Source organism: Tiliqua scincoides, chromosome 8 (assembly GCF_035046505.1).
Source record: "Tiliqua scincoides isolate rTilSci1 chromosome 8, rTilSci1.hap2, whole genome shotgun sequence".
NCBI lineage: Eukaryota > Metazoa > Chordata > Lepidosauria > Squamata > Scincidae > Tiliqua > Tiliqua scincoides.
This window is the reverse complement of record NC_089828.1, coordinates 36,712,678-36,731,401: the sequence shown is the minus strand read 5'-3', so window position 1 is coordinate 36,731,401 and position 18,724 is coordinate 36,712,678. Positions and strand designations below refer to the sequence as shown.

Genomic DNA, 18,724 nt, shown 5'->3' with positions numbered 1-18,724 from the left:
AGTCCCAATCCTATCCACACTGTTTTGGGAGTAAGACTTATTGATTCTAATGGGACTTACTTCTGAGTAGACATGCATAGGATTAGACTGTGTGTCAGCAGTAAAAGGAGTTTCATTACTCAAACCTCCCTTGGCAGGTGCCAGCTTATATATCCCTTCTGCCCTGGAATGCAGTGTTGCCCCAGGGCAGGATGGGTAAAAAAAAATGGCAGCCACCAGTGTATCAAGTTGGGGAAAAACAAATCAGGACCTCTAAAGTGACCCAAAACAAATGGAGGAGTACTGGAATATAAGTTAACAGGAGCCCCGAAACCAATGGGGCTCTAAAACAAAACTGGAGTGGGTGGGAGGTGTCATTGGAGCAATGGTGCTCATATGATTGATATAAATGCAAACACTACACAATTTCAGTTTTCAAAAACCACAGCTAATATCCATCATTAGATCTCTTCTCTGTGGATTTGTCTAATCAGTTTGAAACACTTTCCTGAAGCCCCAGGTAGCTGAGCCTCCACAAGGCGATTGCTCTCACCTCGCTGGTTGATAGGATCCTTTGCAACATAAGCCACGTAGTCAGTCGTGTCCTAGACAAAAATACATTTAAAAAGGAGAGGGTTGTTATTACTGATGCTGATTCTAGTGAACCAAAACTGTAATGAAACAAAGAATGGGAGAATGAAGAAAGAAAGATGGTAGACAGGTAGGCAGACTGGGTGTTAATTTTCATCAGGCTTGACTGGGTTTTTAAAGACTTTTATCACGGTAAGTTGCAGAGAGCTCCTACTTGCCTGGAAAGGCTAATCATTTTTTAAGAAGTAATTCTTTAAAATGAAGCCTTGCCTCTCACTGTTTCTGAATTTAAATACTGTATCTCCCCCCTTCTTCTCTGACACAAAGCTACCCCTTACCGTATCGCCCCCTGAAGCGAAGGAGATGGATTGCATGTGGTGATTCGCGATGATCTAGGATGGAAACAAACAAGCAGAGATGGTGATGGGGGAGGGTTTGCGAGCAAGAAAACAAAAAGGTTATTGGGGGCACTGAGCAATTGCTCAGCCATTGGATCAATGTGGTGGGGGGGGGCTGATCTGATCAACCTGCATACAAGCCTTTGGAAGGCCATTCCTGGGAATTTTTTTGTGCTCCTGGCTCCTCTCAGCCTACATCGGCAGGGGGAGTCGTACTCGCGTGGGTGGTGGCTTACCTGGCGCGTTGTGGGGATCATGAGGTTTAGTCCATCAATGGAGATATTGACAGCAATGCTGATGCCCGCAAAACGGAGGTTACTTTTACCAAGGATTGAGAAGAGGGCTTTGTTAGGAGCCTAGAAGAGAAAAAGAAAGTGAGAAATCATAATAGCCAACTTTTTGAGCTGCTGAAACTTTTAATTCCAGTTAATACATTCAAGAGAATCAAGTGGCTACGTTTGTAAGGAAGCAGGGAGATCAATCCACTCACCCATGAAATTCACTGGGTGATCCTGAACCTGTCACTCAGCCTAACCTACCTCACAGGGTTGTAGTGAGGACAAATGGTGGTGAAAGGAGAAGAGCCACACACAGTGTTCTGATCACCTTAGAGCAGTGTTTCCCAAGCTGCGGGTCAGAACCCACTAGAGGGGTCGTGAAATATTTTTGAAACATTTTTTTACAACTTTGCAAGCACCCTCGCCCAGTTTGCAGAAAGAAATTGTGAGCTGGGATGCTAACCTGTGGTATAATATAATCTTCAAACCCCCAAATTAAAATGTCACATTTTCTGATTTTCTCTAGTAATTTGCATGCTTTAGATCACGTGTGAACCCAGTTTCAGTCTTCTGTCTGGCCTGGAAGTCCCTAACTACACATCTTGCTCTCCAGTTCAGCCTTGTGGGTTCCCTGGAATGACTGTAAAGGTTTGGGGGAACAGACCTTGAAATCTATTTCTAGGGAGAGTCTAGCAAATGTCTATACACACATACTATACATAAGGACTCTAGCAGCCTTGGGAGCACTGGATCCCAATTATTATTGATTAAGAAAAAATACTGTCTCAGAGGGAAGGTAAAATCAAAACCTGATAAATAAATAAAATGTTCATTTGCTCCACTACATAAGAAACCAACTCTTTGCAGAAAGGAAAATACATTGAGATGGTAAAAGCAGATCCTGTTCTACACCCAAGGGCCCTTCCACCATGAAGAAGCATTTAGTGATGCCACCTAACCCCCACCACATGCAACCTGCAAATCAGGCCTTGAGCCCCTCCCCCATGACCTTGAAACCTCTACCCTTTGACCCTCTGCTGATTTTGCTATCTCCCATTTACTTATCACAGAGTCTATGCAGCAGAGAAGAGAGAAAGATGAACTGGAAATAGGAGTTCAACACCTATCTCAGGCCTGTGTGTGGGTCAGGGTAAACCCCCCAAGCCCTCCACTCAGTGATATGATTCACTGGTTTCCCTCGTTCTTAATCTGCTCTCTGCTCATCCACTCTAGCCAGTAATGGCTCTCCAAGCCCTCAAGCAGCTCTTTGACCTTGAGATCCTTTAACTAGAGGTTTGCCCTCACCAGTAACAATGTCAGTCCTCCCACCCACACTTCATCAACTAATGCAGACATCTTCAATGGGTGGGTTGCAACCTGACCTCAATTGAGTCATGGCAGTGCTGCTGCCACTGTGTTATTTCAAGACTCAGACCTGAATACATTGCACTGTAGTGAGAACTAGGAGTCTAAGAAGCTGTAAACCCTGGAGATTTGGGCTTCGGAGAAACTGCTTTGGCCAAGTCCCCATTCTTCAGTGGGCCTCTTTGATCTCCTCCCCATTCACCTGCTCTCCTGTGACACTCCCTCTGCACTGCCTCACTTTGCTTCTTCTCCCACCACCTTTCAAAATTGCGTGTATGATATTGCCATGCCTCCCTGCCACACCTCTCCTTCTACCTGGCCTGGGAGGTAAGAAGGGGCAGAATTGAGCCACCATCAGGTGGGAACAGAAAAAAAAGGACAAAGAGGAACTGTTGCAGTCCATTGGCTGACCACCCAGTCAACCAGTATGTTTGCCCACATCACACCATAGCAGATGCAGATGTCAAACAAGATTTCACAGCCAAAAATAGAGTTTGGACTTTCAAATCTATACAAATGAACATAAGTTTTCCCCAGGGACGGCACAAATAGAGAGCATTTATTTATAAAACTCTTTTGCTGACTGTTTCTCTCCTGGTAACTGACTGAAAAAGTTAATTTTGCCATTACTGGGAGAGAGTGCAAAACTCAGATGAATGATCTTTCATGACTAGTCTTTCCACACCTGTACAGTACACATTCTTGCAGCTTCTAGTACATTCTACTAGATATTTGGTTTTGATGTTGAATTCAGAACCTAATTCCCTAACAATAAGATTTCTAGGGCATCAGGTCATTTGTATCATGTTAAAGCTAAGACTTATACAATAGCCTGCTGGTAATTTATCTTCATTCATTCATGGGCGGTCCAATCCTATGCTGGCCTTCACTGGTGGGACAAGCACCACACTGCTGCAAACATGCTGTAAGGCCTGCTCCAGTCTTCCGCCGCCAGTCAGAGGCCAGCACCTGCTGGAGCAGGTAGGCACTCCACAGGACAGAAGGCAGGGGGAAGATAGAATGGGGCAGGGAGAGGTATAACAGAGCGAGGGAAGGTATTTCAGACCCAGGAGGGGGTGGGGGTAACAGAAACCTCCTCTGCCATGTCCTTTCCCCCTTCTGAACCTGAAAGTCCCACATGGGGAGCTTCAGTTTGCACCAGCTATAGAGCTGGCACAGATCTGAGTAGCCCCATAAATGCTGCTAGGGCTTTATTCAAGGTAAGAAGAGACCTCCAGCAGCCACAGTTCCAGTGCTGGAAGTGGTAGAGGCTGCACCTACCCCGCTGCACTGCAGCAGCAGAATTTGGTTAGGATCGGACTCTGAGTCAGCCTGCAATATTATGCATATTGCAGTAAATCCCAGTAATTGCATATTGCAGTAATTTACGTGGGAGCAAATCCCACTGAACATAATGAGACCTACTTCTGAGTAAGTATAGAATAGCACCGCACAGTTTATAATTAGCAATATAACGAAGTGGTTTGTGTTAAGTATGTTAACAGTATCTTTCATCACAGAAGAGACAGGGAGCCTGGCTCAAATTAACCCAGAGGCAGCTGCAATTCTCTGTCTGTATTTCTCTGGAAACTGCCCAATTTGACATTTGATTTGTGCAATTTTTCCTCTTGAGAAGAAAAAAAAAACACCACCTTTTTCTTCCAAGTTCCTTTCACTCCTGGCACTGCCTCATAGAGTCTGTTGATGGCTTCCCTGCAGCAAAGAATGAAAATTAATTACAAAAAAAAAAAATCAAAGGAAACACATTTGTATGAAGCTGCCTTATACTGGATCAAAACATTGAGACATCTAGCCCAAAATTTGCTCAGACAGCAGCAGCTGTCCAGTAGAAACAAACAGATTTTCCCCATTTTGTTCCTTGATTGCCCTGAATATTGCTCTGTTGTGTATTGTTTTCCTTATGCACACACATGCTTGTGTGCAATGGTAAAAAAAAAAAAAACCACTCCAAAACAATCCTGATGCAGTTGTACATATGATCACATCAGGATTGCTTTTTTGTGGTGTTTGCCAATGCAAATGTGACTGTATGTATGACCTCATGAAGATCTTGTTTTGTGATAATGATGTGTACCTTTACAACTGAGCACTGGTTATGCACCCTAGTGGTTGAGTAGTGCAAAAGTGTATGTCAGTAAGGGGGACAGACAATGAAGGAAATGAAAGCTGCCTTAAACCATGTATGCACAATGGTCTGTACAGAATTTGGAAATAAAAAGCAATGGAGGATTCCTAATTTTCTGATTCTGCTTGGCAAAGTCCACATAATGTGGAACTCCAAAATCCAGGAAGAAATGTATTGAGGGGAATTTTAGAAGTATCTCCATCTCCAACGCCTTATGCAAGGGCATTCCTACTCTGCAGCCCTAGATCTTCAAAGTGAGATTTAACCTCAGACCATCAACTTACAAAACATGTATTTTACCCTTAAGCTGTGCCCCATCTCTGGTTGAAGGCATTCTTAGGGCAAAGGAAGCAAACCAGGGAACTGGACTGACCTCCAGGGCCAGCCCTGCACAGAACAAGGCTTTGGAAATCTCTCACCTTTCACAGAACTCCCTGGCTGGGAACTACGACAATCAAACAGGAGCAAAACTGGTTTGAAATTGTAGGGTGAGCACTAGCCTAGGCTTCAGATTTAAAACTATGTTTTGGGTTGAGTTCTAAAGGCAGCTCTCAGAGACAGCAGACCCAAAGGGGCAGAGGCTATGACTGGAAACAAGTCTCTCTCCTTTCTCTGCATAACTCCACAGACTGTGAATTTGACTCCAAAGTCATTGGGGTCAGTGGATGGAGGGACAGATGCGCGTTAATAATGCATGGCCCTCCAGGCCCACTCAGGAGTCGCCTCCCGTCTCCGGTTACCAAGATCGATCCATGCTGTGGATCAGCGAGACAGGGCTACCCCGTTGTTGTGCTCTCTCGCTCTCTCTCGCTCTCTCTCTCTCTCCTTTTGTCTGTGGGGCTTGCAAATTGAGCAGTTCTAAGCCATTGGGATGCTTCCAGAATTCTCATCCAAATTGCTCCCAAGATTTCAGGATTCTGAATTAGTTTGACTTGTTCCCAGTCAAAACTGGTGCACAGGGAATCCTCAAATGGTTTGTTCTCTCTGAATTTGTACCAGCTGCTGCATGTGTGCAGCTTATGCAGCTTACCACAACTTTTGGATCCTTTGATTCGCTCATGACTTTTCACCTTCATGATGTGCATTGGCTGGCATCACTCACAATTGGTTGGGACCACCCTAACCCTAATTAGTTAGGATAACCTACAGGACAAATCCAGAAAGCCACTTGGCTGCACTCCTAAAAACACTAGCTAGGGAGTCAGCCCAACTGAACATAATGGGGCTTATTTCCAAGTAAACAAGCTTAGATTTTTTTTGATACTACTGTATAGTTATTAAGAGATACAAATCAATATTTATTAGAAACATAATTCATCATATTTCATACATATGATGAAAAAACATAAGCAAAAAATGGCGGGATTTTGTATACCTGTTTAAATTTACACACAAACCATATCTAATAGTGTAAATGGGTGAGCCATATCTTAAATTGAACCAATTATTGTTGAGCCATATCTTGAACCTTATTCTTCCAATAGAGAATGAACCAGCTCCAAAATATGCATAGGACTGTGCTATTAGTCTCCATTGCCCTCAGGGATTATTCTGCCCATTAGCCCATTGCTGATTGGCTGAGATCACTCAATAGTGGTGGAGGAGAGGGGAGCAGAAGGGGAGGAAATGGAACCAAACAGAATTGAAAAATGGTGAATCTTTACACTATTTAATTGTTATTCAGAAAACATCTCAGGGGGGAGATCCATTAGGTAAAGTGATGTGGGTTGCATCAATGGTGGATTTCGGGGAAGGGGGAGACTGGTGGATTTGAGGTGCCCTTTGCCCAGAATTTGGTGATGTAGTGGTTCAGGAGTTGGACTTAGACTTGGAAGATCCAGGTTCACATCCCTGCTCAGCCATGAAGATTCTTGATTGACCTTGGTCCAGTCACTATCAGCCCCACATACCTCACAGGGTTGTTGTGAGGACAAAAGGAGGGAAGGAGTCATGTACACCACCCGGAGCTCCTTGGGTGAAGGGTGATATAAAAGTGTGAAAAATAAATAAAAACACAGGTGTGCCCCACAGCCTTTGCAGGGCTCAGAAGAGCCTCCAGAGGCAAGGGGAGCATAGCTCACCTCGCCCCCAGAGGGTGTGGGGGCACAGGGGAGCCCAAATTCATGGATACAGGGACCCCCTGTAAATCGACTGTATGCCAAGTCTCTGTCACCAGCCCAGGTGGTGCGGCCAGTCCAGGAATTGCCCTCGAAATGAATTCCTAAAATCAAGAAGAGAAGACAAAGAGATTGGCAGGTCAGTACTTACTTGGTGACTTGTGTCCGGGTGTTGAAATCCAGAGACCGCATCGAACGTAGGATTTCAATGCATCCCATGTACTGAAAGGGGGAGGGGCAGAAAACAGGTGTTAATCTAGGATAGGAGAGCCAGGCAGTCTCTCAAAACTTTTCCTATATGTCACTGTCCTGAGATCTTCTATAGAGGCCCTGCTTAAAGTCATTGACGCCCCCCACCTTCTGAAATAATGGAGTACTGTGGTGCAATTCCACAATTTTGCCCTATTTTTCATTGCATTGGGACTCAGCTCATAGGTTTTTGTGTTGCCTCAGCATCCTGAAGTGAATGTCACCCAGATGCAGTCACCCAGATGCAGTGATCACTATCCCTTTGCTGTTGTTGACCTCCTCCTTCCCCGCTGATGGGTACACAAGGAACTTGGCTTTGAGCCAGCTCATTGGATCATGAAGCCTACCTGATTTCCAGGAGCAGGAAAGTCAAGCAGCTCAGGTGACCTCCAGTATTCAATCCAACAGGCAAAGCAGGGTTAACACTCACAGGTTATAGAAAGTGGCACCACGCACCCAACCCCCTCTTTGCTCATTGCTCATTTTCCCATTACCACCTATGGGAATATCTGATGCTCCATAGATAGAGGTGTTTTAAAACGGTGTTGTTTACTTTACCGACTGAGTATATGCTCTCTCCTCCCTCCGGCTGATCTCCCAAGTGCCTATTCTGCACAACCACTAAAGGTACAGGAGTCCTATCCACTAGCACAGAAGTAACAGATTTTTTTTTCTTGGTCTGGCTCCATTCAAGCTAAAAAAAATTAGAGGGGGCCCTGCAAAATTAAATCAAATAACTAATGGCTAATTATCACATGGGCTGCACTGCTTCTGCAGAGGTGTCACTTTGCAGCCCACCTCTCAATTGCTGGTAATTGGGCTCTCCCTTATCTTGAAAATATGATCAAGATTTGCACATTTTCTCTTTTGTCATTTGCAGTGAATTAGTTTCTATGTGAGAACAAAGTGTTTATTTCTGCTGATCATCTGTGTAATATCACTTCCTGCTTAATTATGTCACTTTCGGCCCTCAGTAGATGCCATGATTAGCCTCAGTAGTGGCTAATCGGCCCATCATAGGAAACAAGTTTGACACCCCCTTGTTAGCATTTCTTTGTAGGGAAGGTGCTCCAATCTCCAGATTATTTTGGGTTACTCTTTTTTGCACCTTTCCCAGCAATTTGGTCTCTTACTGAACTATCTCCTTAGTCTTCAGGTTAACTTTTCTTTGCCTGGCCTGTGGCATTTATTTGATGCTGAATGGATTCAATAGGAGTCTGACTGGCTCCCTTGCCCCCTACCAACTACGAAACCTTCTGCCAAGGGAATTGCTTCTGTCATCCAGTCTTCTGGAAAGCTACTTGCCGTTCTTTCAAGTATTCTTCCCCTGGGCTTTGAATTAGAGATTGCTGAGGCTACAGCTCCAGAATTTATCACATGGTACAGTCCCACTGGGATTGTACCATCTCAAACAGCAGGTGGTAGTTCACATGTTTGAATGCTTGCCCTTTGGGAGAAAATGTAGATATAGAGAAAGTCAGACTACAGAGAAAAAGAATTCTATCTTTCATCCTCAGTGGTGTACCTAGGGCATTTAGCATCCAGGGTGGGCCTATCAAAGCCATGGGTAGACCTGGCCGCCACCTTAAGATTCTTCTAGATTCTCCTAGAGCTTGAGATTCTCCACCTTGAGATTCTCCTAGAGCTAGATTCTCATAGCTCAGCTCCACCGGATCCTGAGCCCTGTGTTGGACCATGCAACCTAACATGGGACTCTCTGATTCTGCACCGGCTTTGAATCGAGTAGTCCAATGCGGGGCTACTTCCCTTACTTGGGGGAAGGGGACAGAAGTCCCCTTCTCCCAAGGAGACATATCCCGGCAGCCCTGCGCTCCAGGTAGCTCAGGATTGGGCTGCCCATGAGCCTCATGGATAGCTCAGTCCAGACTAAAGTTCTACAGACATATATTTTATATAATTGGGGGAGAGCATTCAAATAGTGACCCTCCCATGTAGCTGCAATTAATGTAGTACAGGAGCAGAATTACAATAGCATGTGATTGAACTAAATGTGTGGACTGACCCTGTGTATTTGTCTGTATGAGGCTTTGGAAGTACAAGGGCTGGTGGTCTGGAGGCAAAACAGGTGAGCAGACATCTGCAATCTAAAGAGCTAGGATTGAACCCAAAGTTCTCTGAGGAGAAGTTTTGGCTTGAATTTTTGTATGGTTGGACAATGAAGGGCTGGAGAAACTATCATTTTTTCCATACGCTGTTCCATTTTTGTCACCAGTTCCACAGTGGCAGTGCTTTTTTTGGTGGATGTCATATTTCCCTCATGAAGCACTGTTACGTGACACAGCATTATTCACAATCTAGGAGGAAAAAGGTAGCCATTTGCCCCTGGGAGAAATGCCCACTGTTGCTGGGGGGTACCCATCCCCTCCCTTCCTCCCATAAAAATGGACAAACTCCTCCCCCCACAACTGGTCACCTCCAAATAGAGTAGCAAAACTGGGGAGGGTCATTTCAGCTCAGCCCAAAGAAGAGTTGTAATTCATCATACAGAAAAGGAGCCAGGCCAAAGTCAGCTGTATGAAATGTCAGGAAACCTTGGCTCTGTGCACAGCTGCTCCCTTGTAGTGAGCTGCCAGAGCTACAGGTTAGAACATCTCCCTAGATAGTGAGGAGCTGCCAGATATTTAAATGGCTCTCCCTACCCAGGTCATCCATTGGCTCTCCTTGACAGGAAGTAGCTATAAAAGCTTCCTGTTCTGATTGGAACTTTTCCTAGACAATAATGTCCCTTCCTGGCTCTCAGTTTGTCTTCTGGTTTTGACCTTGTGCTCAGCCTCCTAATACCGACCCCTCCCTTGACCTCCTACTCAGCAGCTTCCTATAACTCAGATCTGACCACAAAGCAATGATCAAGCAAAGCAGCTGCTGCCTTCCACAAATCACAAGTGGCCACAAGGGTGCATAAAATTTGGTGCCCTGTGGTAGAGATCCCTAGCAGGGAAGCTATCAGCATCTGCACTGAAAATATGTTTTGGAAAGCTTTTATTTGTTTCATTTCAGCCTTTTTGGGCTCATACCCATTCATTTGTTATCCCAATTCAGTTTCATTATCCTGTAGTCACTGGAGATTCTTTATTTTTTTTTTTTTAATATTACATTACCTGTTACCTATGTCTACTCCAGGACACTAATGCTCTTAAAGATGACAATTACCTCCTCATAATTGCCCCAGGACACAACATTATCCCAGGGCAGTGTGGTTATCACCAGGAACTATCTGCAAATTGGAGCTACTGCTAACATAGAAGGCTGTGAAGAATTTCTTGAGAATGCTGATATTCTTTTAAAAGAGTGTGAGAGAAAAGGGAGCAACATGAATGGATATGAATGGAGATTCCTAAAATGAATCCTATTATGACCCATTTGCACTGCTCCCCCATTCACTTCCGAACAATTGGAACCCAAACTGCTTCCCTGATGCCCACAGATGTCTTATGTATCGCAATGATGGCTCAGTTGAATTATACACTTGGGGGGGAGGGTGTCACCTATCAGCACCACGGACAGCACAAAGCTCAAGGTTAAAACTGTGCCTCTTTTTGCCCCATGTACCTGCTAATAGGCTCCTGGTCTTAAGAGACTCTTCCTGAACAGTACCTTCTATTGGTTCCCTACCTAAAGCTAGGCGAGTTTACTTGGGAATAAGCCCAATTGAACATAATAAAATTGAACTTTTGAGTAAACATGTATCATGTGTATGTTAGCAGCTGGTTTGCATCAATTAGATTATACACCCAAATAAGCAAAATGGCAGCGGGTACACCAACTTCAAGCTCATTTTTCCCCCATTACTGTAGTGTAGACTGTTAGTTGCTGGCTTGGCTCCCCAGCCTGTGGAGGACTGGTGTAGCTGAATACCTTCTGGCGTTCCCTCAAAATCCAGCCAAACAAGGAATGATTTATAATTGTTCCTGGGCAAGGCCAGCTGAAAAAGTGAAGAGATGCTCCAAGGGTCGACTGCCCCAATTTATCTGTCAACATAAATTACTCTTAAATTAATTAAGAGTGCAGGGTTAGCTATGCTAATTCACTTCAGCTAATTCACTTAAAAGGGCTCCCTCCAGAAGGGGGATGTGGAAACCATTCAAAACCATTTTTCCAGGTCAGGTTCAGAGTTCTGCAACCTGCTTTTTGAACCCTTATTAAAATAATACCAATGCCTTTTCAGAACTTAGGGTGGATACTGCCTGAGGATATTCCATTTCTGGCATCCCAAAACTCTGCTGTGGCTGTTGGCCTACCCACCTGAGGACAAGAAAGTAGAGATAGTGGCCAGGAGGCATTGAAAGCAGGCTCTGGGAGACAGTGGGAACTTCCGGGATCCTGGAACCTTAGAATTCTAGGACAACCCTATTGTATTAGTTTATAGCCAGATATAAAAGACAATCAAGAATCCCTTATCTTGCCAAACAGCTTCTTCCCAATGCCTTTTGAGTTCTGATTTAACCCTTGATTATGTAAATTAAAGGCTATAGTGAGTTCAGGGGTGGCTATTTTGGAATAACCGGTTGAGATACTCATTGCCAAAACCCACTCCGGTTGGGAGGGGAATGGCATAAAATTGCTCAGGATAAAAGCATTTGCCCCCCTCTCCTCACACCATGGTCTCAAGGTGGATCAGGGGCCCTACAGCTGTGTTTGAACATAAAAAGACCACTTCGAGATCACTTCCTAGTTTAAACCTATCTGTTTATGGTGGGTTTAATGTCACATGTAGTTTAGTCCTAGAGACAGCCCACTCAAAGTTTTCTTTATAGCCACACATCTTAATACATTATGGTTTTGTGTTGGTGAATAAAATGCATTGATGATCCACTAAATGTATTGTTTGTTCTGCCTTTCTGCACTCTTCTTACTCCCATCCATTCAAAATGATGACTTAATGTGTGCAGCTTTATACTGTACTCTCCTGTAGCGTCATCCCAATTCGGAAGGAAAAGGGAAAACAAGGTTCTATCAGAGCCAAAGTAGAAGAGTCAAAACTGTGATGGACAGTTGTTAACTTCTGAGAAATAAGTTCTGGGTCCCAGTTGGCCAAGAAGTTTCACATGAAAGAACTAATGGAGATAAAAATGTGGGCCGCACTTACTCAGTAGTGAAGGAACAAATGTAGCATATTTCCCAATGGGAGACTGCCTCTGATCACATGCAGAAGAATGTACCTCTCTCATTACCAAGTAACTACAACCAGTCTTCACAGGTTTCAAAGGGCTTCTGACCACCAGGGAATCCTAAGCCCCACTACCACTCCTGTCACAAATTAAGCCCTGAAATGATTTCATCACAATGGGCAAAATCACATATCTGGGCAGGCACTGGCCTTGGGCCAATTATGTGCTCGGTACTTGCAGGAAAAACAAATCCCTCAGATAGGCCCTGAGCACATGCTCACACTTATCAAGGAATGCAGGTAAGTCAAGTTACACCAATCACAACCTTTGTCCTTTGATGAAAGGCTAAGGAAGGAAGAGACCACTTACCCGAACAATGTATGAGACCCCAGGGCCTGAGACTCTTTCATCTGGATGAAGCCAGCCCTGCACAGGTTTGCTGATGAAACTCCCCTTGCGGCTCCACTCCTCACCAGCCAGTTTGGCCCCCTCAGTCCGCGGTGCCTTCCTCCCGCCCCCTGCCCCTCCTCTCAGCCTGTTCATCACCTGCAGGCTACAAGGCGTGGCACAGACCGGCTCACAGGCACTGAGGACAGCAGCTAGGCCTGATGAAGATGAGGCTGAGGCCGAACTACTCCCAGTATCTCCGGGGCTCCCCGTTTTGGCCGAGGATGAAAGATCTTTGCTGGCACTTGAAGGACTGCGACTAAGGAAGCCCGACGGACTGGAGAATTTCCACTGGGGCATTTTGGGGATCAACATACAGAAGGTGGTGACTGCCTCCTGTTCTTCACCCAATGGAGGAGGGCAAGGGTGGGTCAGGGAGGTGGCAGGGGGTGGTGGGGATGGGAGCGGAGTAGCTGCGGCGACCTTGCTGCTCATGGCTGCCTTCTCCGAGGGCGTCAGCGAGTCGTTCCAAAAACGATCATACTTGGGTTCTGTTAGCATGCCCAGCCGTTGCTCGTCTGGCTAAGTGCTTTTAGAGTGCTTGAGATGCTCCTGTTAGCTGTGCGCGCACTCTCCCTCTATCTCTCCCTCCCTCTCTCTCCAATCGCCACCCCCCTCTTCCCTCCCATACACATACACAACCTCCAGCAACCATCCCCCTCTTGGGAAGATCGGTTCACACTATGATGTAATGGTGTTGTGGCTCTTCCACCAGCGGCCAACGGCTGCAGAACTCCAGATTCTTCCCTGGTGTTGAGATCAATGGCTCCCTCATTGCAGAAAAGACAAGCTGGGCTGTCACATTTCTGCAGCCTCTCTCAAAACAATGATGGGAAGCAAGTCTTACACCAGGGTAATTTAACAAATGCAGAGGGACAAGATAATGCATGCAAATGATGATTTAAATTTGAAGCCCATCCTTCCTTCAAGATGCTCAGAGCGGCACACTAAGTTTATTCTTCCCCTTCATTTTAGCTGCACAACAACCTTGAGAGGTAGGCTAGGCTGAGAAAGAGAGAGAGACTGGCTCAAAGGGGAATTTCATGGCCAAGTGGGGATTTCAACTAAGGCCTCCCAATCCAATTCAAGCACTCTCATTGCTATGCCACACTCAGGACTGGTCCAAGACCTCCTGGCACCTGAGTTGGCATGCCAAATGCTTCCCCCTCCCTTACCTGATGTTGTGCCAACCTCAACTCCCACTCTCCAACATTCTAGGTCAGCACCCCCCTCCACATTTCCTCCTCTTCCTCTCTGTCACCCTGTTCATTTTCCAATCCATAGAGCAGAAGGAGGAGCATTGGATGCAAGCAGGCAGACAAAAGGGGGTTTAAATCTGCTGCCTGACCACTTCAGTTGGCCTCATGGATAGACCAGCCACGACCACACTGGTATTCTGCATATCAAATCAAATAATCCTCACAGACTTGTGCGCTGGGCTTATTTTAGTTGAGCTTTTTCTACAGTGCTTCTCAGACTTTTTACCTCTGTAACCCACTTCATCAGTCCCATGACTTCATGCCCCAGAATGCCTTGTGGCTTCCAGGTAGCACCCCAGAATGCCTTATGGCTTCTGGGTAGGGCTAGCACACAACCTACCTAAAATTGGGTTGGGACCCAACTGGTGGGTCATGACCTACAGTTTGAGAACCACTCATACATTACATTGTTATCCCATTCTTCCTTCAAGGAGTTCAGAGTGCCCTTAGATAGGCTAGGCGGGAAACTAGTCAAGGGCTCACCTGACAAGGCTGATCTCTGAACCCTTAGTGACAGTGGTGGTACACAATGCACAATTGGTATGGACAAGGAGCACCATGCAGAACTTTGCCTCAAGATCCCCAGCAACCTGGTGGCATACATGCTTCCCTCCTCATTGTATCCTTACAACAACCCTGAAAGGTAGGTTAGTCTAAGAGAGCATATCTGGCCTATGGCACCCAATAAGCTTCATAACTGAGCTGGGAGTTGAACTCTCTCAGCTCCTAGGCCAACATTTTAACCACTTTACCACACTGGATTTCTTATGTTTTTCTACCACCTTTTAGATAGCAGACCTCTAAGTAGTCTTACAAGTCCAACCAACACTTTTAATAACCACTAATAAATAAAAGGCTTAAGACAAATCCCATTAGACAGTTCAGCAGCACAGTGGCGTAGCAAGCGAGGGGCGGAAGGGGGTGGTCTACCCCAGGTACCATCCTTGGAGGGGGTGACACCACAAATGAGCCAACATCGCTAACTCTGTGGAGGTTACAAATAACCCCATCATGCTATATACCAGGGGTGGGCAAACATTTTGGCAGGAGGGCCACATCATCTTTCTGACACTGTGTCAGGGGCCAGAAAAATTGAGAATTAATTTACATTTCAAATTTGAATAAATTTACATAAATGAATACATTAGAGACAGAATGTATATGAATGAATGAATTTTACTGAGCTTATTTATAATACACATGAGAACTATAATACAGGCATGTAGAACCACATGAGAACTATGAACTCAACTCTTGCACAGTGAAAACATACAGACCAAGCCAGATACACCTGGAGACATAAGCTGTTTAGGGCACAATCCTATCTTGCGCTGGATAGGCACCACAGTGGCTCAGCTGAAGGTAAGGGGAAACTCTTCCCCTTACCCTTGGGTAAGCCACTGCAGCCCCTATAGGTCTCCTCGGACTTGCACCACCTCCTGAGGTGGCAGAAGTTCGAGGAGAGCAGAGCGGCTTGAAGCCACTCCGCGCTGCTCAGGGAACAGGTCTAGGATCCGGCATAACAGCCAGATCACAGCCCCACCTCCTGCTCCCTGCCTGCCTGCTCCATGACCTCCCTCCTGCTTCCTCCCTACCCTCCACAGAGCCTTGAATCAGCTGAGCTCAGCCGACACAAGGCTTGCTCCCTCTGTCGGTCCAGAGGCTGGATGAATTATTTCATATATCTTGATCATGTCTCTCCTTAGTCACCTTCTCCAAACCCCGACCTGGGGGCCAGAGGTGGTCCACGGCCAGCCTCTGAGAGCCTCTGGCCCAGTTGACCAAACGTAACTGGAGTTGTGCTTCTTGGTTGGGGGAATGGGGTGTGTGCTTTATTTCTTGGGCTTTATTTCTAAGTGTGTGCTTTATTTCTTGGGCTGTGTTGGTGCTTGGAGAAATCTTGGGCATTCAAGCCCATTCATTTATTAATTCATCTAAGTTCCATCTCAAATGTATTTATTTAAATTTTATTATTTAATTTTTTTCTGGCCCTCAACACTGTACCTGCTATTTGATGTGACCCTTCGGTCAAAATGTTTAGAGATCCATGTTCTAAACTAAAAAACCCCAGATGCTTTAACCTTCTATGCATCAGTCCCCAAGTTACTTCTTGGGGCCAGAGAAGGGACACAATTCTAACCAAATCCTGTTTCCCCTATTAAGCAGGTAGCTGAATTAGTTCTAAGTCGCTGGCTTTAGAAGCTGGCTCTGGTTTCTGCCTTTGTCTTTCTTTGCCAGTAGAAGGGCATAATTAGTCTGAGGGTAGCATGCCTTCAATTTGGCTGCCCAAAGGCGCAATCCTATCCTGCGCTGGAACAGGCAAGCCAAGAGGCTTGTGCTGTATCCAGCGCAGGATAGGGGCCAAAAGCAGCTCAGCCAGCGGCAAGGGGAAACTTTTTCCTTTACCTCTGGGCAAGGCGCCCTTGCTCCTACGGGTCTCCTTGGACTTGCAATACCTCTTGAGGTGGCACAAGCCCAAGGAGAGAGGAGCGGCTTGAAGCCACTCCGATCCCCCCCGGAACAGGGGTTGGGATCCGGCATAACTGCCAGATTCCAGCCCCGCCTCCTGCTCCCCGTCCGCCCCGAGGGCCACTCACCACCCACATTCCCCTGCCCAGGAAAGTCTCCCTCCCACCTCCTCCCCATCTACCTCAGAGCCTTGCGTCGGCCCAGCTGGGCCAATGCAAGGCACGGTGCCTCTTTCGGCACAGAGGCTTGTTCCAGCATCCACAGGATCTGACTCCTGAGGAAGCACAAACATGCCTTATGGCACGTTTTTTACCCTCCTGGGCTGGCGCAAGGGACATGCGCTAGCCCAAGCCCATCAGGATTGTGCCCTAAGGCTGCAATCCTATACACACTTTCCTGGGAGTAAGCATCATGGAATACAATGGAACTTTCTTCTGAATAGGCAAGGACAGGATTGGGCTGTAAGCCACCTGCTTGCTTCAACACAGCAAAAGGGTTCCGTACAGAGGATGTGCATAAGAACTTGGAAATGCTTCAGCAGTTATTGTCAACTGCTTTGTTGTCCCCCTTCTGACAGTCCTGGATTAACCCTTGATTGAAAGGATTTCCTCCCCCGTTTAGCCATGATTGAGAAGAGACATGATTGAGGTTTATGAAGTGATGGTGCATGATGTGTGGATGAGATGAGAGTAATTTTTCTCCCACTCTCATAATCCAAGTGCTGCACTGGCCTTTGCTCCTCCCACTCCCTGGATTGGAAAAGAGAGGAATGGAACAGAAGGGGAAATGTGAAGTAGAGGAGAGTCGTGAACTAGAGTGTCAAAAAGTTCTAGCCCACCACTCTCCTCCACACATCCTCTCCCACTATTTCCCCTCTTCCAATCAGGAGCAGGAGGTGAAGCAGGGAAAATGAGTTGACAGATGGAGGTTGGCACCCCCATCAACCGCCTCAGTCAGCTTCATAAATAGGCCCTCCCTGGGTAACAGGTACCAGAGATGGCTGGGGGAAGTGGAGGAGAAGAAGGAGAGGCTGTGGTTCAGTGGTGGAGTACCTGCATTGCATGTGAAAGACCCCAGCTTCAGTCCCTGGGACCTCATGTTTAAACCTTCTCAGATAGCAGCATTAGGAAAGGCCTCTCTCTACCTGAGGCCCTGGAGAGTCGCTGTCAGTCAAAGGAGACAATACAGGGCCAGATGGGCCAATGGTCTGACTCAGTACATGACAACTCCATGTGATGCTTTTACGGGGAGAGGTTGTGGCTCAGTGAAAGAACATGTGCTTTGCTTGTAAAAGGTTCTAGGTTCAATCATCTCCATGTAAAAGGATCTCAAGTATCAGAGCTAGGAATGATATTGAGAAATGCTGCCAGGGTGGGATAGACAATCCCAGACTAGATGGAGCAATGGCCTGGCTCAGGGAGGACAGCCTCATACATTCAGATAGTGCTTCACAGAGTAACAGCCACTGCATTTACACAACAGATCCCAGGAGCAAAAGGGGGCTTAGGATCAACCTGGCCAGATGAGCCCCCTGATGAGCGTGGACACTTGGCCAGAGCTCAACCTGGCCAACCCCTGACACCCCTGCTAAGTGCTGCCATTGTTGCAAAACATGCCACTCAGGGCGCAATCCTGACCCCTTAAGTCAGTGCTTTCCAGCACTGACCTAAGGGCAATGCAGCTCTGAGGTAAGGGAACACACATTCCCTTACGTTGAGGAAGCCTCCGTGAGTGACACCCAACTGCAGGATGCAGTACATGTCCCATTGGCACCACTATGCCAGTGCTGGAAAACACTGACATAAGGGATTAGGATTGCGCCCTCAGTGGAGTAATAATGGGGTGTGATTAGTACTGCAGGTGCCACAACATGCAGTGTAAATGGCCCCTCCAGCCCTCCCACTCACTGTCACAGCCACTCCAGGCAGTGAAGGCAATGCGCAGGAATGCAGGAGCTGCTTTCGCTACTGATCCCCTCCCCCAATTCAGCAGAAAGTTTGCACTTTTTAAACTTTTGGTCCAAAACTACAACCAGTGATTGGTCTCTAGCATTTGGTACTCAGAGGCATCCTGCTTCTGTACCTGAAGCTTCTGTTCCTGTCTCGTGGCTAATAGTGGCTCCAAAGCCTGTACCTCTAGGAATCTGTCCAATCAAATTTATTTATTTAATATTTCCTACTTCACTTTTTAAATTAAAAAAAAAAAAATCAAAGCTGCCAGCCACATACTTAAAAACCACAAACAACAACACAGCTAAACACAATAAATAAACAGCACTTCGATCGGTAGCAGCCATC

At 46.2% G+C, this 18,724-nt stretch overlaps 1 protein-coding gene across 1 annotated transcript in view; it reads right to left on the bottom strand.

Annotated features, from left to right (window-relative positions):
* The window catches only part of SHC2 (SHC adaptor protein 2), a 32,440-nt gene extending 19,240 nt beyond the window's left edge, over positions 1–13,200 (bottom strand). The window contains exons 1-6 of the mRNA XM_066635723.1: positions 12,622–13,200; positions 7,026–7,096; positions 4,264–4,324; positions 1,205–1,324; positions 909–962; positions 533–584 (exon numbers count right to left, since the gene is read on the bottom strand). Of these exons, the coding sequence (XP_066491820.1) occupies positions 533–584; positions 909–962; positions 1,205–1,324; positions 4,264–4,324; positions 7,026–7,096; positions 12,622–13,200 (937 nt within the window). The remainder of the gene's footprint in view (positions 1–532; positions 585–908; positions 963–1,204; positions 1,325–4,263; positions 4,325–7,025; positions 7,097–12,621) is intronic.
* Between the last annotated feature and the right edge of the window lie 5,524 nt (positions 13,201–18,724).